The sequence below is a fragment of the Topomyia yanbarensis genome, chromosome 3 (assembly GCF_030247195.1).
Source record: "Topomyia yanbarensis strain Yona2022 chromosome 3, ASM3024719v1, whole genome shotgun sequence".
In the NCBI taxonomy this organism is placed as follows: domain Eukaryota; kingdom Metazoa; phylum Arthropoda; class Insecta; order Diptera; family Culicidae; genus Topomyia; species Topomyia yanbarensis.
The window spans coordinates 348565533-348587228 of record NC_080672.1 but is presented as its reverse complement, the minus strand read 5'-3'; the positions used below and the strand labels follow the sequence as shown (position 1 = coordinate 348587228).

At 38.2% G+C, this 21696-nt stretch overlaps 1 protein-coding gene across 2 annotated transcripts in view; it reads left to right on the top strand.

Moving 5' to 3' along the window:
- LOC131691454 (clavesin-1-like) overlaps positions 1-18746 on the top strand; it is a 39133-nt gene extending 20387 nt beyond the window's left edge. For both annotated transcript variants that reach the window (XM_058977855.1, XM_058977854.1), the window contains exons 2-3: positions 17094-17854; positions 18204-18746. In XM_058977855.1, coding sequence (XP_058833838.1) covers positions 17126-17854; positions 18204-18461 — 987 coding nt within the window. In that variant the 5' untranslated portion in view covers positions 17094-17125 and the 3' untranslated portion in view covers positions 18462-18746. The remainder of the gene's footprint in view (positions 1-17093; positions 17855-18203) is intronic.
- Positions 18747-21696: the final 2950 nt, after the last annotated feature.

Sequence of the window (21696 nt, the reverse complement as noted above, 5' to 3'; positions counted from 1 at the left end):
GGTTTTGATTGAATATACCGAAGCCAGTGGAGCCGTCGAGGCTTGACCCGTCGGTGTAAAACATCTTGTTGCAGTCGACTTCTCGAAATTTACTATGAAAGATGCTTGGGATCACTTGCGGACGTATGTAATCCGGGATTCCACGAATCTCGTCTTTCATGGATGTGTCGAAGAATACAGTTGAATCAGAAGCATGAAGGAGATTGACACGGTTGGGATAGTATGAAGAAGGATTGATATTTTGTGCCATGTAATCGAAGTACAAGGGCATAAATCGGGTTTGAGAATTGAGCTCGACAAGCCTTTCGAAATTTGCAATTACTAACGGGTTCAAGATATCGCATCGGATGAGCAATCGATAGGAGAGTTCCCAAAATCGATTTTTCAGCGGAAGGACGCCCGCCAGCACTTCTAAACTCATCGTATGTGTCGAGTGCATGCAACCCAAAGCAATACGCAAACAACAATATTGGATTCGCTCTAGTTTGATGAAATGTATGTTCGCAGCGGAGCGGAAACAGAAACTCCCGTACTCCATCACCGACAATATTGTTGTTTGGTACAGCCTGATCAGGTCTCCTGGGTGGGCACCCCACCATGTTCCGATTATTGTACGGAGAAAGTTGATCCTTTGCTGGCACTTCTGTTTCAGATACCTAATATGACATCCCCAGGTTCCTTTAGAGTCGAACCAGACCCCGAGATATTTGAAAGTTGAAACCTGAGCAATAGTTTGACCCATTAATTGAAGCTGTAGTTGCGCTGGTTCACGCTTCCTTGAAAATACGACTAGCTCAGTTTTCTCCGTGGAGAACTCGATACCTAGCTGGAGGGCCCAAGCAGACAAATTGTCCAAGGTATCTTGCAATGGTCCTTGCAGATCGACGGCTTTGGGAACTGTAATAGAGACAACACCGTCATCTGCAAGCTGCCTTAGCGTGCAGGAATTGACAAGACATTCGTCAATGTCATTCACGTAAAAGTTATAGAGTAGGGGGCTTAGACATGAGCCCTGGGGAAGACCCATGTAGCTAATTCGTGATGTCGATAAATCACCATGCGAAAAATGCATATGTTTTTCAGACAGCAAGTTTAGCAAAAAGTTGTTTAGAGTCGGTGAAAGACCATGCTGGTGCAGCTTCTCAGAAAGAATTTTGATAGAAACTGAATCAAAAGCCCCCTTTATATCTAGGAAAACTGATGCCATCTGCTCTTTGCTAGCATAAGCCATTTGAATTTCTGTTGAGAGCAACGCAAGACAATCGTTCGTCCCTTTGCCTTTGCGGAAACCAAATTGTGTATCTGACAGTAAGCCATTTGCTTCAACCCAATTATCGAGGCGAAACAAGATCATTTTCTCGAACAACTTTCGGATACAGGACAGCATCGCAATCGGTCGATACGAGTTGTGGTCGGAGGCTGGTTTTCCTGGTTTTTGAATGGCAATGACCTTCACTTGCCTCCAGTCATGAGGGACAATATTACCCTCAAGAAACTTATTAAATAAATTCAACAAGCGTCTCTTGGCAGAGTCTGGCAGATTCTTTAACAAGTTGAATTTGATTCTGTCTGGCCCTGGGGCATTATTGTTACATGATAAGAGAGCAAGTAAGAACTCCACCATCGAAAACGGTGTTTCGTTCGCGTTATTGTGAGGGGACGCGGCGCGGTAGATCTTCTGTGCCGGGGCGGAATCCGGACAAACCTTCTTGGCAAAATCGAATATCCAACGGTTTGAATATTCCACGCTCTCATTGGTACTGTTTCGGTTTCGTAAGCGCCGGGCCGTACTCCAAAGAGTGCTCATCGATGTTTCTCTCGTTAGTCCGTCGACGAACCGGCGCCAGTAGCTACGTTTTTTGGCTTTTATCAAACTCTTCATGCGCGTTTCCGCCATCGCGTACTGTCGGTAGCTAGCTGGCAGCCCGTCGTCCCGGAAGGTCTTATACGCAGCGGCCTTCTCCGCGTACACGTCTGAGCACTCTTTGTCCCACCATGGATTGGGAGGACGCCCGCGTGAATTCGCGTCTGGTACGCGTTTAGTCTGAGCTTGAATCGCGGTATCGAGAATCAAGCCAGCCAGGAACCCGTACTCTTCCTCCGGAGGAAGCTCTTGTGTCGATTCTACTTTTTCGGATATCGCGGACGCGTAGCTCTTCCAATCAATATTTCGTGTGAGGTCATACGAAACATTGATTGTATTCGGTGGCCCTGAACCGTTAGCAATATTAATTACGATTGGCAGATGGTCGCTGCCGTGGGGATCAGAGACTACCTTCCACATGCAATCTAACCGCAGCGATGTCGAGCAGAGGGACAGATCTAAGGCGCTCGGTCGCGCTGGAGGGACAGGAATCCGTGTCATTTCACCCGTATTCAAAATAGTCATATTGAAGTTGTCGCAAAGCTCATGGAGTAGGGTAGATCGATTATCGTCATGAAGGCAACCCCATGCCGTGCCGTGGGAGTTAAAGTCACCTAAAACTAGCCTCGGTGCGGGGAGGAGTTCCGCAATATCGCAAAGCCGTCGGTGGCTAACTGAGGCTCTAGGGGGGATGTAGGTGGAAGCAATGCAAAGTTCTTTGCCTTTAATTCTGGTTTGGCAAGCGACAACTTCAATGCCTGGTGTCGAGGGGAGGTCGATCCGATTGAAAGAATAGCACTTTTTGATCCCCAAAAGTACTCCTCCGTAAGAGTCTTCTCGATCCAAGCGAATAATATTAAAATCGTGGAAGTGTAGGGTTATTTCTGAAGTGAGCCATGTCTCGCATAAGGCAAATGCATCGCATTTCAAATTATTTAGTAAGATTTTAAACGAATCGATTTTCGGGATAATGCTTCTGCAATTCCACTGTAGAACAGTGATTAAATCCTTGACCTCGTTCGATGAATTAGCCATCGAAGGATACAATCGCTGAAAGGAGGGGCCATTTCGCAGTGAACTGCATCAAGAATGTTTTTACTGCGGGGAGAAAGCTTATCAAGATACTTTTAAGGGGGTCAGAAATGTTTAACGCTGTAAGAATACGGTCCACAATGTCAGAGAAATTTATTAAGCCAGCACTGTTTTCTTTCTCTGGCTGAGATATGGGAACACTTGGGGTTTTTGATGTTCCTGGAAGTGCTGGGAACTCCTTTTCTGAGCTCAGGTTACTGAGACCGGGAGCGACTTGCTTCGGTTTTGCACCAGTACTTCCTTGAGTAGTTATTTTAGGGGGACCATGAAGAGACACCTTCTGGCCTTTACGACGAAGCTTGGAAGAGGAAATGTTCTTCCTTTTTCTACTACTTCTTGGCACAGCAGAAGATGTTCCCTCCTGGGGTTCATCACAGTCGCCTTCGTCAGTAGACAAGTTGGTAAAGATGTTCGTAGAGACAGGTGGCGTAGCTATCTTAAGCATTTCTGCAAAAGATCGCTTAGAGCGTCACTGAAGGGAACGCTTAAGATTTTCCTCGCGCTGTTTGTACGCGGGACATGAAGGGAGATCATGTGGGTTTCCCCCACAGTAGAGGCACTTTTCGACATCTCTACCACAGGAATCATCCGCATGATTCCCACCGCATTTTCCACAGCGGGCTTTATTGCTACAATGGGAGGCTGTGTGTCCCAATTGTTTGCAATTAGTACAGTTCATGACCCGCGGCACAAAGAGGCGAACAGGTAGACGAACCTTGTCAAAAAGGAGGTAATTAGGCAGGGCAGAGCCGGCGAAGGTCACCCGATAAGAGTCTGAGTTGACGTATGTTTTCTTCCCGTCAGCTGCGACTGATGCTGAATGCAAACGTTTGCATTCCAGTATCTTCACTGGCTTAAGCATGGGGTCTTTGAAACAGCCAGTCCCATATTTTAGCAGGTCCTCGCAATTCAGACTCGAATCGGAAACAACCCCACTGACTTCAACCCTGCTAGCTGGAATATACACCCTGTACTCCCTCGTAAAGGGCTCGTATCCAGCAATATCGTTTGCCTGAGTTGAACTGTTAACCACCACCCGAAGCTTATCAGGCCGAATTTTCGATATTTCTGTCACGGCCGAATACCGATCCGTCAGAACTCGAGAAATCTGCAACAGATTCAAACACTTTTTTTCTTTGGTCCGAAAGAAGATCACAAATGGCCCGGTGGCCGAGCTCGGATATACCTTGAGCCGGGGAGCCGATTTTATTTCGACGTCCATCTCACCTTGAGATGAACCGCCGTCAGGGGAAGTCATTTTTGCACGGGCCTATTGCCCAGTGCACGTTATTAAGACAACCAAGAAGGGGAAACGAAAACTAATACTTAGCTTGTGTATGTAACGGTATCCAGACGGCTTACTAGAAGAACACTGTTTCACTTCACTGACCGGCTAACGGTACTCAGAAACAGAAACACAAAAGAAGGGAAAAAATACTGAAACCTCAACTAGGCGCAGAGTGTGTAAATAACCTTGAACGCAGATTAACACTATTTGTCGCTATAGAGTGTACGGACCGATGACAAAAGACTTCTATCTCGACTGAGTGCTCGATAACGAATGTGTTTTGACATAATCTCATAATTCTCATCATAATCCGACACTAACTTAGTGACAGAACTAAGCTAGCGCTGAGTGGATGCTAGTTCCAAAAAATGGAAACACTCTTTGTATTTCTGGGCATACCCCTACTCTTTTTAATATTTAGGAATTTTTTTTAAAGCCCCCTTAAATATATATACGTTTTGTAAGCTTCAGAGACTCATACCTGTGAATTTATTGTTTATTAACCGCAGAAGAGATTTATCGAATACAGAAATATCAGAATAACTTGTTTTAAAGGTTTTCTACTAGTATAATCCGATACTCTCAATATATGTTATATTCATGTCTTCGACAAAGTTATTTGAAATAGCATTTTCGAAAACTTTGCTGTAGACATTAAATCTCGACCCAAAATTGCTTGAAGAGTGAATTCTCTGTAATTACTTCTCGGAGGATTAAACGCCAAAATTATTTTATCAGAACACGCACAGTTTTACGTTCTGAAATTCTTCAATGTTACTTACTATCGAAATTTGGCAGTTTAGAATGAATGTGATCGTGGCCGCTAAAAATTTGTCGAGCATTGATTTTACTTTTCTTCATTATCCAAGCTCACAACTTGACAGCGAGTTCTAGTACCTAGTACATGAAATTTTAGTGCGCCATTCAATTCAGCATTCAAATACATACCATAGCCACTAACTTGAAATATATGGAAATATTTATTAATTCTAATTCTACTTAGAGGCTATTCATATAGTTGATAATACAACAAAATTCAAATAATCATAAAACCGATCCTGACCTTCTAGAGACAAACTGTAAACGTCATTTCATCAACTTCCAACTAGTTTCCGAAATGTTATTCTTGTTATTAACCATATTTTTGTCTAAACTTTACGCAATTTAGAAAAAAATACATTTTCAGCAAATCGTCGCTGTTGTGCTATCTTATGACAAACGCCATTTTGGGGTAAACTGAGTTAGATATGCCACATCACTTGTCTAAAAAATCTCTACAAAGTGACGTTTTCAGAATTTTGACATTCTGCTTGATTACTGAGCTATAGCGAAAAACGTACTGCGAAATTTTATAATTTTTGCTTCGCATGACCGTGCCTGGGTATTGGCTCAAGTTATCTTGATGTATAAGATGTTTTTATGTGTAAAACTATCTGAGGAACACAAAGGCATAATCATTTTTAAAACAAAAATACACTAATTGTGAGAAAAATGCATGTTTTAAACTGGAAATATAGCATATTTCGCAACACTGTAACCAAAAATAACTATTTTTTCCAGATTCCCTGACTCATTTCCTTCAAAATGCATGTCACCGATTGTCTATAGACCAAATGAAACCAAAAATATGAATAAAAGTTAATAATTGATGATTTTTTTCTATGGAAAATTTTCCATGCACCATTATGACACGCCATACAAATTTTGTCATCAATACACACCTATGACACGTGTGAGTGCGACTTTTGTTTACATTTATAGTCAACACTCGCAACTTAGGCAACGGATCTTCGTAATAACTGAGAGATTAATAGATAGAAGCATCGATTGTCTCCTTTAAATTGTTTATACCATTTACAAGTTTCAAGATATTCAATCTCAAACTTTAAAAATCGTTTTTCTCGAAATGTGCAAAATGGCGCTTGTCATAAGATAGCACAACAGCGACGAAATGTTGAAATGTATGCAAGAATTCGGTGAGAAAGCTTGTGTTTTATAGACAATCAACCTATTCAAACTTTTCATTCGAAAAATTGTCTTCAATCCATATTTTGGATAATCTTTCCAAAAATGAGCGCGTAATAATTCAGATGGTTATTTTATTTTACATTGAAGTAATTTGACAACTATGGGACTTCGGCTAATAGATAAGTTACAAGATCCCCTTTCCACAATTTTCCAAAAGTCCTCACGGTTCTCAATGTAGTGATCAGAGAATATTTTTTCAAAAATATTTTGCAGAATATTTAATTCAATTAGTCAATATCAATTGTTTTTCAATCCAGTGGCTCGCGGTCGCATGAAGAAAATTTTAAAATAATTTAAACTAAGGGGTACAGGTCCTTTTGTGGTCCCAAATACTTGTGCAAAACGTGTTATCTAACAGAGCAACTAACGCTGCAAGACACTGGAATGATGGCTCCAAGAACATTTTTCCATATGTTTTCTCCTGTAGGGTAGTAATTATTCCAATCTTCCGCAACAGCTAGCAAATTGTAGAACCTGTGAATTATTTGATCATTTTGATTTGAGAGAACTTCGGGTACTTACTACAACCCTTAAAGGCGCAAATAATTTTTTTAGAAATTTGTGAAAAGTCTATCAGCTATATCACGTGAATGCGATAATTTTTAGATGATGTTCAGGATATTGTTTTAAAACATTGCGCATTTAAGGGTTAATATTATCACATAAACATTGCCTCACCATTATATTGATTGCCACTGTAATAGAGCGCGTGTTATCGATTGATAGGCGAAATTGTGGGATTCTATGAGTTTCTACGGAATAATCGCTTGTAATACAATTTTGTCCCAGTCCAATTTACATTTATACAAAAAAGCAATGAATTACTGATTTAAAAAAAAATGATGTTGGGTCAAAAGGGTCTAATTGTTAGCGAAAACATGGAGATTTATAAACCAAACACAACAACACTGGTCAAATAAGTAACGGCCGAGTTTTATGGCCAATAGCTTTGCTATTGTTATTATCATTGTAGCTGAAGTGTCCGACTTTCCTCCATCATGTCCTTTTCTCAGAGCAAAACAGGGTAATGCTGAAATAATACCAACAATCAAATGATTCGCGCTAGTTGGCACATAATTGTGTTTAGTCATGATGTTTTTTTTTGGTTTGTGAAAATATACCCTTCATAATTGTTTACAATTGACTCTTCGGTCGCCTCACATGTTCAATGTTTTCAGCGGATTATTTTTGTTTTACCGATCTTTCGAAGCGTCTAAAAGTACGGATCGAAACTGCTAGTAATTAACAGTCAGTATATAATTAATTTCATTGGTGAATCAGTTCTCGAAGACACAAAGCGCTTGAATTGAGAAAGTGTTCATTGCTACATAGAATGGTTCTCTCGAAACTAGTTCATATTCTTTAGAGTCGAATGACACACTCATACAGGATTTCATTTTAGTAAGTTCAAATACAACCCAATAAACAATAATAGCTCAACAAGATTGAACTTTTCTTGTGACCAAAACTAGAATTCAAGTGCGCCGCGAATAATTTAAACAAAATCACCACCCTACTGCATATCCAGATGGCGTTAATTTCAAAGGTAATCGAAATGGAATAACTGAACCAGACAGCATCGCGGGGGCCACGATTACCGTAAACATATTTATTTATAACCGACGAACATCTTCCACCCACCAGAGAAATTACGATGTGGGTACCTACGGCCACTATATACCTAACCGATTGCCAAGGTGATCGACTTGTGCGCGCGCGATTGATGCTTATTCGATTATTTATTTGTCCAGCACGGATTGCTCCATTTTAGACTACCGAGTGTGCTAATTAAAGCTGCTGGAAATGACGACGCCATTCCGCGACGCTACAGTTCCACTGCGGGAAGTCGGAACGCAACTCGACACCATGTGCTGTTTCGTGTCCATCAAATTGTCAACTCATCGACGTAGGGCCAATCACGTTGATAATGGTTTGTCCATAATTTATCGAAAATTGGCTGTTACATGGTATGCTGTCGTATAACATGACAACAGAAAATCGATGTAGCCTATAGAAAGGCACTACTGTTTACAAACATTTTCTAATCGAAACAGAGCCGGCGAAAGAGGTTCAAGCCAGGCGTGGAAAAAGAATGTCGTTCAAAAGGATAAATGGTGGGTGGAAAATCAAAAGGAAATGTGAAATCAAAGGTAATGTCTCAAAATTGAAGTATGTAACATCTTTATGTGTAAATATTGTTTTAACAAAAGAAAAATATGGTTAAGCGAAAATAGCAGTTCTTTTGGAAGAAAATGAATTCCTAAAATGATGGATAAGTCAAATAAAAAAACAAATTCTTCGAATTCTCGGGATCGAAATTTCACACGTGTAGTTTGTTATACCTTCAACAGGGCTTCCGTACATTATTGTTTTTTGTTCCTTTACATGTAGAAAGATTTCGACAGTTAGATTCATATTAGGAGGGCTGGTTTGTTCCATTGATTACTCTGCCTACAATTGAACGATTGCACTTAAATTGGTAGCAATATCTTAATTTTACAACAACGAAGCCAGAACAGATGTAAATAGTGAATACTGAAATTTGGTTCACTCAAGAACAAATTTGTCTGCAATGTCACTATTTTAAAAAAAGGTGATCACATATTATTTTTCAGAGATGACAGATTTTTGAATTTTTAATGGAAAATTCACCGAATTCTACAAATTTTAGCAAATGTTCTGATAATACATAGATTTTTCAAAAATTTCACCCTGATTTCTACAGCTCTTGACCTGTTTCAGACAACACATTGGGAAATTTTTTTTTGACTGAAGCACAAATTTCAATGTGACATCCCTACCCAGAAAACATGAATGTCAAATTGTCAGAGCAATTATAATTGAACCTGACATAGATGTTCCGATCAGTGCAAACAGCTCCACGTCATCATTAAAGGCTAGAATCTCCTGGAACCAAGCAGTCATGGAAATACAAGCGTTAATCAAAATAGGACTACTATTTTCGATTGAATTTTTACGCTAGAAGTCATTAGAATTACCACGTAACTGCAATAAATGCGCAAACAGTACTGTTGCTGCTGTTGTCGCGACAGTATGAGCTACATTTATGGATCGAAAATATCTATTGGAAGTTTATGGTGCGGTTGACGTGCAAAGAATTGCCAATACACTGAGAATCGGAAATAGGTGTTCGCGATGTGGACTGATAGTTTTGCGGCTGTGCATAATAAATCACTCCGCACGTGGTGAGCGAGTTGATGTTATTCGTGATGAACTAATCATAGCAGACATTTGTCAAGTCACCTTAAATTTGCGTAAAATTATGACTAGCTTTTTGATTACCCGTAAGAAATTTATTGTTCTGCTACGAGTGCGATGACTGATGACAGCTTTTTGTTGATTTCTACATTTTTCTAATTTTATTTCATAATAATAATTTTACATTTCTTGCAAAATAAATGTATAGGCTTCGCTCAAAATTTGAAAAAAAAATTCGAGGCCCGGAGAGCCGATTCTCACCTACCAACTGACTCAGCTAAATATCTGTACATATATGTTTTTTTATAGTAAGGTTTACAAAGCTTCAAAAGCCTGACCTGTATACCTGCTGTAGTGTATTGGCACTGTGTGGGATTCACCACTAACTTTCATGTCTAACCCCTAAAACACTCCTTAGTCTTCACCCTTATTACCCACGGTCATCATCAAGGTATTACTTCGTGGTGGGGGGGGGGGCTGGTTATGCTTTCATCACACCTCTTTCTTTTGCTCATGAGTTTTACGCAGCTATCTCGGAGCCTCACTTGATCCATGAAATGGCTCTCTTGCTTTTCGTCTCCATCTATTACGTCGCCATTTATTTCTCGTCTCAGTGAGCCGTTTAGCTGCTGATTTCTAGAGCTTTTGTTCAAAACGACATATCTACAATGAGTGATTCTCTTTGTTTACTTTCTCTTTCGATTTTTACGGCGTCACTATAGCACTTTTCACTTATTTTACGAATCGGATCGAAAGACGGTGGTTTTGACTAGCATATTATTCAAAAAGTTGAGGGATTAATGTTAAAGCGACCGAATTATTAACAGAAGAGAAAGTAAACAGTGAGAATCACTCATTGTAGATGTCTTGTTGCTGTTTCGCTGAGTCATTCAGCTCCCAGTTTTATCACTATCTACTCAGATAGTCCGCGGCAATGAACTCACTCTACTCCGACTGAGAGTTCCATATTTTTGCTAGAGTAACTCAGTTTTCTCGTCTGCTTGAAATGTTATGAATGAACGATATGGCATTTTTAAAAAATATGTATTATAAAGAACCAACGCTCTCACAGTTTTTTCATTAAAACTAACAAACTTCCGATCTCTCAAATGAAATTGACAGATTGAGAATTTATTTGAAATCTTTAAAGATGTAAAGAGCTTTGAATTAACCAATTTTTGCTTTGAAAATCGCCATTTACAAAATTTCAAAAAAAAAATTACAGCAGAGCATTTACGAGAATTTAATGCATAAAAAAGATATTATAATATAATAATGAAGAGGCACCCTACCTTAAATATTGAAAAAGTTATAACACATGAACCATTAGAGATAGTCATAAAGATTGCTCGGCAAAGTTCCTTCAATTTATTTGTTTACAACTTTCTAGAACATTGCCTAGCTTAATTTTACATGCGTAAAAAGAGGGTACTTTGATTACCCTAACCACAAGGACCACCCTAATTTAACTAATAGGAAAAAACCGACAAAACGGTACTATGAAAGTTTGCAAGTATCATAAAGTGGGACGCAAACAGTTTTGTCTTCCTAAATACGGTTTTGCGATCTTAACGAAACTAGTTTCAATCGAAAGGCTTAGTGTCATTTACGTCATTCAAGCAATCTGAACACGTGAAACTTTGTGAATTTTCTAAATAAACATAATAGAGGTTTTTTTTCCAAAAAGTAATGCATAGGCTAATTTCAAAAGAGAAAAGTATATTTTTTCGAAATTACGACATTTCTATACCGTTTATTCAAAACGTAATATCGAACAAATGTAAACAAACTGAGTTTATTATGCCAAATAACATCTAAGAATTGACTTATCGTCCACAAATAATAGAGAAAAATGATGACTCTTTATATGTTAATTTAATCTTAAGTCAAAATGTCACATATAGTATACCACAGCTTTGCTAATATTTTGTAGATGTGATGTTTTGCGTTGTGATGTTTCTCCAAGTCGACTGTAATAAGGGTTAGCATGATTTTCCAATGCCAAACCTCATATTTACACTCTTGGTTGCAATACAGCTCTTGAAATATATCACAACTACAAACCCGTCTCTCAAAACGTCACAGTAAAATGTACCATCTACAAACGGTGTTGCCAAGACCACATATGTAATAGAGCATAATAGCAAAGTGATCGGCAAAATGTAATAAAATAATAGTTATCAATTATCTCCCTATTATCTTCGCGAAAACATGTAATATGCTTATGCGATCCTGCAATGAGTAAATGAAGAGGTGATAGTAGAATTAATGGCCTTCTGTGTGCTTTAATTGTTAAATAAATTTGAAAGTTGCAAGGAAATTTTTGCACGCGTATTTCTCCGTTTGACATTTCTGTTAGATATGATGTAATGCAAAAAGCTCTAGATTTATCCCCTTGCATTAAATGTTAGTTTTAACCGTGGTTTTGACGTTGGATGGTATATGAATACACAGATCACTATGCAGTCCACTTGGCAGCGAGGGAATAGCTTTCTCTTGTAGTTCACATTTACGGGGTGGCTGATATGAAGTGTTATCTATTCAAAAGGCTATATTTTTATGCTTAAGAATATTTTTTAAATAAAAAATTGTGTACACATAATCCAAAACTCAAATAACTATATTATGGCCCCAAACCGACTAAACAACGATTCGCAAAAGACCAAATGTCTTCTCTTCTGATTTTGGTTCATTTGTGGGCCATAGCTTTATTCGGCATTTCAGTAGTGTATTTTCTATTTCAAATCTTACTCTCTAAAATAGAACTTGCATCTGGGTAATTTGGAGCCATTATGTAGGAGCAATAATATATGTTTTTTTTTGATAAAAAAAATGGCTTGCTGCACCATCTAGGGCTGCGTGTCATTCTAAAATCTAAAGTCTATCGATGTAACATTTGTACGTCACTATTTTGAACGCTAATATCTCTGTTATTTGTGGATGGTTTTCCGCCTTTTTGCCACCAAATAGGAATTAACTGAAATTATGTTTTCTTGCTATATTGTTTATGTATTTCAATAGTGCACTATTGAAAAATCCATAATAGATAATAGAATAGAGCTCGGAAAACGTGAAAGCTTCCATGCATGAATCAGTCTATTGCGGGCAGAGCCGTCAAGACGGAGTACCCAAGTGACGCAATCAAATACGATAGAGATGCCGCGGTAGAGATTCGCTTCAATCATTAGTTGTTCGCATGCCAAGCAAGTAATATCATGACTATGACGTGCGGACGGTACAATGAGCGGTAGACGCTGTGGATTTTTTTGCGGTGGTGGCATTAGCCGCACGAATGCACGAATTTTTCGTGTGGCGGTACCAATTTTGGATTTGGAATGAATTGAACACTGCAGCGTGCGACGTGTATGTGCTGCTTGATAATTTATTTTCATTCTATGTGTTGGGTTGAAATTATATGGGTTACACCTTTTATATTTCGAATACACGTGACGCGTTGTCTTAAGATTCTGCTTATTGACGGCTGAGAGAACTGCTTCATGGATGGCAATTTTCCCCTTTTTCGTGAACATTCCCATTTTACCGATTTTAAATAGACTACTTTTATTGCATATATAAGATAATTTCGGGAGAGGTTTTAAAAATCAATCCTGCAGTTGTTCAATAAAAAATGAGCGGTTGTAAATATAGGTGCCGCGTGTCTTTAAATCATTTGTTGCTCGCATGCCAAACAAGCAACATCATGACTATAACGTCCGGACAGCACAACAAGCGGTAGAGGCTATGAACCTTCGGTAGTGGTGGAATTAACCCGCACATAGCCGAACCGTGTGCGAGCCATTCGGGTGTCAGTACCACTTGCAACATTTGTGCGCCGCTTGTGAGCCTGCGTCGTGTCATGTTTTGCTTGTGTGTGTTGAGTTGGAATTCTCATGGCAAAAATTTTCGGGGTTTTATAGCTACGTAGAGTAATGAACCTATGTCGGATAAACGTGATGCGTTTTATGGTATCTGACAACATGCTTCTGTAGGTACTTCTAAAGCACGGGTGGACTGAATTGGGTTTGCGCCTACTGAAAACCGGGTGTTACTTGATCGTTTTGGTTAAAGACACTGAATCCCTCTGGAATAAAGACTCACCAGCTCTATCGTTTATTCACCATTTATCTGTCAGTGTCATTCCAATCGATCAGTGTCAGTGTCATTCCAAGTGATCATCAAACCTATGTAATTTGATATGTCCCATGACAGGTACATTCATCAAAAAATATGGTCCGAGCAACCAGATTCCGGAATGTCCGGAACCGGTCGTAAAGTGTCCCCGTATATCTAAATAACCCACAACGTGATTACACTGTTCATAAATCATCAAGCAGATCTAATTTGATGTGCCATAACAAATGTATGTGCTGGTTCAAATATTTCATAGATAAGGCTAACTCGGATACTTCCATAAAGGTTCATGAATAGTCCATGAGTGTTGAGTGTTTGGTATGCCTTTTGGTATAAATGGTGTATTTCGGATTTACTAGGACCCCCAGAACCGGTGCCGGGATACGCATATATGGCCATTACGATCCAAAAATGACTTCAAAGGGTTCGCATATAAGTTTTAATCATGTAGGGCTATAATAATGCCAGACTGAAAGCTAGACGTTGAAAAATTAATGAAAATAGCCTAAATGACCCTCGGATAGACACCACGAAATTTACGTATAAATTCGGAACCGGTTATCTGACCTGACCAACATATACAGTCTAAGAAATTTGAATAAATGATCAATTGCAAGTGATTTGGTTTAAATCCGTAAACAATTGATAAACCTATAACGAATTAAGCACCAAAATTGATGAGTGAAGAGTATTGGCTCTCAAACGTGAAACTTTTTCGCTCGATGCGCCAACTGGATTTCATTTTCGGTACTAGTCAAATGATGATGAAAACATTTTCTTGCATTGATGATATAGGATGGTTGTTCTATTTTAATTGTTTTAAAATAAATATCACATAGTTTCACAAAAAAGCTTGATTACAGGTGATAAGAAAATACCCGTTTTTTTGTTTGACACCAAAACATTCAGTTAAGCTCAATTTTTTATTACGAATTATTGAGATCCGGAATTATTTTTGTATTGTTGAGGTTAGGTTGGTTGTTTTAGATATGGAAAATGTTTATCTAGAAATTGGACTTATCAGTGGATAACCTCGACTACCAACAACTACACTCTTTAATCCAGTGATTTTTTCCCACCTTCGTGTTTTCTATCGAAATTTCAATCTCTGAATTTCATTTTAGTATAAATTGAAACCGGAAGAACAAATGTGAGTGAAGTAACAAGAAATTTACCATCTGGATTTTTTTAAGAGGTAGGAAACATATTTTCTTCACCAATATTACTTTTCATTAGAAGAAATAACGTTTAATTATAATATTGATTGAATTTAAAAAATTCAGAATTTACTTTCCAATACGTTTTGACAGATAAAAATAAAAACATCATCATTGAACTTCCGTGCCCTCTGGCGGTCGACATCTAGCGTTAGATCACGAATAACGGGGACATAAACTGCCGTGATATGCATAAAAGTCCCACCTGCATAGGAAACCCATACCAAATGGGACTGTTATGCGGATCACGGCAGTAAAGGTTAAGATGAAAACTTTCAAAAAATAGTTTTATTGGGCACAAATGAAACGATGAACATCAAATTCAGTATTTAATTTGCGTTAGTTCTTTAAATTCATTTTCTGTTAAATTTTTCACCTATTGTATTTCTTTGTTTTATCTTATATGTTTAATTCATCCTATCTGTTTACTTCAGTTCTTTTATTTTATTCGTTTCGTTTATTTTATTAGTTTGTTGTTCATTTTATTCTATCAATAAATTTCATTCATATAATTAATTAATAAAAATTCATATATTTTGTTGAATTCATTCATTTAATAAATTGTATTATCTTTATTCATTAATTTCATTCACTGACTCATTTTGTTATTTTTATTAATTTTTTTTAGTTGTTCATTTTCTTCATTTTATTCACTTTTTCCATTCTGTAATTATTTTTGTTTGATTTATTTATTTAATTTATTCGTTTCATTTATTTTATTTATATTATCCGATTTAATCATTACATTCATTTTAATCAATTCATTCATTCAATATATTAAATTATTTCTTTTTTTCATTTTATTTAAGCATTTCAGTTGCTTGATTTTATTCATTCAATTCATTCAATTTTTACATTTATTCGTGAATCGATTCATTTATTCGTTGGATTCATTTTATTCGTTCTATTATTTTATTCGATCAACATTCAACTTCAACTAATCTGTTATAACAAGCGTACATTCAGCATAAACACCCTCAAACAAAACTTAGTTCTGCACGAATTTAAACATACTATCGAGGGTACATACTATCCAGGGCATGTATGGTGGAGGTATACCTGTATGTTTGTTTTATTGATTTTATGAATGATTATTTTTTATTTAATTTATTAAAGTGAAAAAAAATAATGAAAGAACAAAGCAGACACAAAAGAAAAGTCTCATCGCACTGTTAGGTGGAATAAATAAGTTTTTCTTTACTATACTAGATATCATTTCAATTTATGCCAGAGTGCAATTCGAAAAATTTACCTTTCTACATAAATCTATCTGATATGGATTTTAAATCGTTATAGTTGTTTCGCCGAATTCAAAACTTTTTTTCCTACGCCAACTGACATTTTTATTTTCGACCATTGGAAAAAGCCGATGCTAAAACATTCTACCGAAGCTCGTTCGTAATTGGTTCCCGCTAATTTCATCCATCCAGCCGCAAATCTTGAACTGAATAATTGTGAAATCAGTCAAGGGCTGCTGTTCAAACCCATCGAGTTGGTCCTCTTTTCGGGAGAAGACGATTATTAGTATGCAGCCGCCCCCGTAGATTGACTGAATTATTTAGTTTATTCAGCTCGATGTTTGGGTTAATTCGAAAGAGAGAACTTTAATTGTCTATTCCTTATCAGCGCTAACAAACCAGTCGGAAGAAATCTTTAATTTTACCAACTTTTTACACAAAAATCCTGATCGGTGCGAATAAAATTCGAAAAATCAACCTTTATACTTAGATCCGTACTTGCTGCAACACGTTGTTCTATGCTACCCACCGTAACTTGCCCTTTTGCCGAACAATAGTGTGGGGTATTTTCCATAACATTACGCTCTACAGCTGAATAATAAGCGAAATCGGTTTGTTTTCATTATCAAACTGGTTTTAACTGATTTCAATACAATATTGTCCAAATTAAAATGAATAATGTCTTCATTTAAATTTGCATAATCCTACCCGGCCGAAATTAAGACCAGTTTGGCAGTATTTAATATTATCTTGATGGTAGTTGAAACAACAAATTTCCTACAAAACTAATCCCCACGGTAACCTTGAAGAGAATTCACATGATGTAGCCTTCGGAACGTTCAAAATAAATTCTCAATAACACTCATCAAGCAACGCACTAATTAATTTTAGAACTGTTTTGTATACTTAACCGAATATTTGTCTTTGCCTAACACGAACAAATGTTAAGACGACCAATGTCGCACGTTTACCTGTTTGTCTGAACGTTCCAATTTCCTCCTCCGGTTTCATTTCAGAGTCAGTTTCGTTCCACCCGCGCGCACCTACAATGGACATTGACAGCGCCGTATACAGCAACTGCAAGAACCCGGCCAAGTATGAACCATACCGGTGCACACTGAGCGAAAAGCTGCTGAAAAAGGCAAAATCCGAACTTCGCGAAACCGAATCCATCCGAGAGCAATCGCTGGTACAGATGCGCGAATGGATCGCGAAAAGCCCGCACATCAAGAAATGCCGCACGGATCCCCTGTTTCTGTTACGATTTCTCCGCACGAAAAAATTTTCCGTCCCGCAGGCCTGCGAAATGCTGGAAAAGTACATCTTCATTCGTCAAACCTATCCCAAGTGGTTTCGGAACTGTGACATCGAAGATCCGGAGCTCGAAGCCGTCATCGATGGCGGTTATATTGTGCCGATACCGCAAAAAGACGAAAATGGCCGTCAACTGGTGCTGTCGGTCGCTGGCAATCTGCATATGAGCAAAATCAACTCAGTGCTACTGACGAGGGCGCACTACCTGGTCCATGAGGTGCTGGCCGATGACGAGGAGGCACAGATTTGCGGTTACTCGCAGTGCATTGACGAACGTCAGCTGTCGATGAAATTGATGGGCATGTGGTCTCTGATCGATATCAAGCGAGTGATAGAATGTATGCAGAACGGGATCCCGACCAGGATGAGATCGTTCAATTTTATCGGCCTTCCGTCGGCAGCCGTGACGCTGCTGGAGTTCTGCGTTTCGCTGCTCAGCGATAAGCTGAAGAAGCGAATCAATGTAAGTTTGATCTAGGTTGCAATTAGTTTAAACATGATTGACGATCTAATGTTGGTAATACTGTATTACCAATATTAGATCATCAATGATGTGTCCTTCACACAGAAAAAAAAAGATTTGCATGTTTAATTAAATTTTGGGTTGCATACAATAAATAAAGTTATTGATCGGGGTTTTAATGAAATGAAAAAGAATTAAAATGTTTTTTTTTGTTTTTGTATTATTGGTTAAATGAAAAAATATTTTCAGATCAATAATTTTGTCGTATAAAGCCTTAAATTATAAATTATTGAATTCATTAACACATATTTTTATTTTAAATTCATTCTTACTTGTATGTCTCCAACAGCTCTTCCGCACAGTGAATGACTTCGCCGCAAAAGTAGACAAGCGCATTCTACCGGTAGAATATGGAGGAACGGCCGGGCCCATGGCGGACATGATTCGGCAGTTCAAGGAGCGCTGTCGAGCGAAGCGGGCCCAGCTGCTGGCAATGGATGAAATGCATATCGAAATCACGAAAACTTCCTCGCTGTACACCGACACTTGCCGGGGTGATCTGGATACGGGAATAATTGGCAGTTTCCGGAAGCTGGAAGTCGATTAGCCGGCCGCCGGCTTGAGTTCTGGATTGGAAGTCAGGCGGGGGTTTGCTTTCCATGTTATATAATGCTAACCCAAATCTAAAGTGATATTTTTACCACCCCGATGAGAAATTGCAATTATTTCGAAATGGATATTTAATGCTGTATAAATTGTTATATACCTGTATGGAATAAGGTGAACTTGATTTTTCTAATGTTTAAACCTATTAGTCGTAAGAAAATATAATACCTTTGATGCTACTTTGTAACCTGTTTAGCTTGCAATAAAGTAATGTTTATAAATTTGATTATATGCATTATTTATTAGATCACAATCGTAAAACCACTAGGGAAAGTTTGACTATAAGTGAAAAAAGAATAAGGAAGAAGGATTTTGTAAAATGAACATTAAAAATAGATATCCAATCTCAAACCAAATTTTGCTCGAACTCCGACCAATCTGACGTAACTGGCAACTCTGCATACTATATGTTCGAATCTTTCAATAATTCTGAAAACAATTTTTTTTGTTTTGTTTTGATTTGCTGCAAATGGAAATGTTTTGTTTTAATTTCTTCGAGCACTGAAACTGTCCAAACGGGGGCATCTCGAGCAATTCAATTATGTTCTCATGACACGTTTCAAACCATCGTCAAGCATTGTCGGAAATGCTAACTAACCAATGCCAAATCTTTATCAGATCGGCTCAGAATTATAAAGTATAAGTTCATTTCATCAACAAATCACGGAGTATCACTCCCCTTGACCTACTGTGTTAAAATATGACAAGTATGGACTCTTTCATTTCTTCCTTAATTCGTTAGGGTGTCAATTTAGCACAGGTTGGAAAATTAACGCAATACCTATATTCATATTCACCATAACGTGCTTTATATTAGCAAAGCATGTTGCGAACCACTGGTCTGCACAATTAACATTCGGCTGTGATTTGTTCACGTTTGTGTACAGTGTTGTCGACTAGGGGCAGATCAGAATGTATTTTTCGTTGCGTGTAAGACGGCAAAGCCCTGCAAGGAACTAACTCCACATCCAATAAAAAATCAAACGAAGTGCAACGGCGTACACAGACTTGTTTACGAGCGAGTGCAAAGTTGATGAAAAAAATGGAAATTAAATGCATTTTTTTTAATTTGATGCAATTTTGATGTACATTTCTAGGTTGTCGGTTTGCTTTAGGTGTAGAGTATCACATCCTCCGCTATACGCAAAAAAATCAATAGCACCAATCACTCTCACGGTGGAGGATAAAGCGATGTTTTTCTGTGTTCTTTGTTCCTCCATCGCTAGGGAGGTTCCAATCAAGGAGCAAAGCCAGCTAGTTCAATTAGATTAATCGCCCTCCCATCAAGCAACAGTTGCATGTAAAGCATCAGATACAGTAAAGTGCAAGTGATTTGAAGGAATTGAAGTAAAAAGCGGAATAGTGTAGTTGTAAATAAGTTTATTTTGTATTCATTTTCATTTTACAGATCCGTAATACTTGTTAGATGCATCTTGGCAACCTTGAAACGAAGGGTATGTCGGGAAAAAATATTTGCACTACTTACACTTTTTAAATAGATTGAACAACGACAAATAAATTCATTATTGAAAATATTCATAGGGTATCTTTGGAGGAATTTTTCGTAAGAATATTCCCCACAACCTGATAAAAATTAAATTGAGGCATGGCTTAATATGATTGAAATAGAAAAATTAATTTTTTTTACTGACGAGATAGAAAATTGGTGTCTTCGACAAAGTTTTAGGAATGCTCATAATGAAGAATTTTGTTGAACAACTTGAGCTTGTAGGATTTAATGTTATCGATTTTTAAAGCGTTTTTTAAGGCAAACCCCATAAATTTAGCTATTTAATAAAGCTTTTTTCGCTGTGACTTTTCGTGCAAACGATGCTCCAGACAAATGTTGAGGCATTAACATCACATAATATAGTTGAAGACTGCATGTAAAAATTAAATTATTGTTGAAGACTGCATGTAAAAATATTGTTGAACACTGCATATAAATTTTTTACCTGAAATCGGCGGCGCCGCGCACACCACTTGTAAAAATACTCATTCCTTTTAGAGTTATCGAAGCATTTTAATTTTATTACACCAACTTCAACTGCGTACAAGAGAGAAAGGTGCAAACCAAAATGGACGAGCAGGCACTATTTTCAATTTACGGACTACGCATTTTTAAAACTTTGTCGAAGACACCAACTTTCTACCTCGTCAGCATAAAAAGTTCATTTTTTTAATTTAATCATAGTAAGCCATTCCTTATTTTGATTTTTATCGGATTGTGGGGAATATTCTTACGAACAATTCGTCCAAAGATACCCTATGAATATTTTCGATGGTTTGGCCTCTAGTGAATTAAGATCGCGTTTTTGGGGTTTCCGACCCCAAGACGTCAAGACCATTCCGAAAATACCCATATTGTTGAAGTGCGGGCCATAAGAAATCCAGACCCGTCTCTTCCATCTTTCCGAAAATCTACTAAGTCTCTTTTACGCGGGTGTTCCAAATAACGCAGTTTTTTACGCGGATTTTCCAATCAACGCGGTTTTTTTACGCGGTACGTATCCCCCGCGTAAAAAAAACCTGGGTGTACCGGTAACGAAAATCCGAGAATCCCGACGAACTTGTTGTTGCCCATCTACAACACGTCGTGTCTTGTCTCGCGCGCGTCACGTTTCTATAGAATATATCTAACCTAGAGTTAAAACTTGACAAGAATTAAAATGCTTCCCCAGAAATCTTTCCGGTGATAACTGAAAATAAATGACATCAGTAGAATGGCGCAGTATAAGTAAACACAGTGGTTACACAGAACGTAAAAAAGGCCTTCAATAATGCTAGTTGTGCTACAATCGCCGATTCGCTGCACAGAGTGAGAGTTCCCCAGTACCTCTGTAGGATTCTGAGGAGCTGCTCGCAGAACCGGCTACTGATCTACGAAACAGACGACGGAAAAAGAAGTGTAACCTTAACAGCGGGCGTTTTACAGGGTTCCATACTCGGCCTAACTCTTTGGAATGCTATGTAGTTACAGAAGATGGCGAGAGGAGCAACGAACAGCAACGTCGCAGTACACGGCTTCGAGTCGTCGAGACACCGATGAACCGAAAGTTACACTCCAACCAGAATCGCCAGACCGACCTTGGTACTCGATTAGTCAGTCTGCTGTAGAGAGATAAAGTAGACCAGCAGGTGCGACCGGAGTAGGCTAGATCCACCGCCAGGGACTA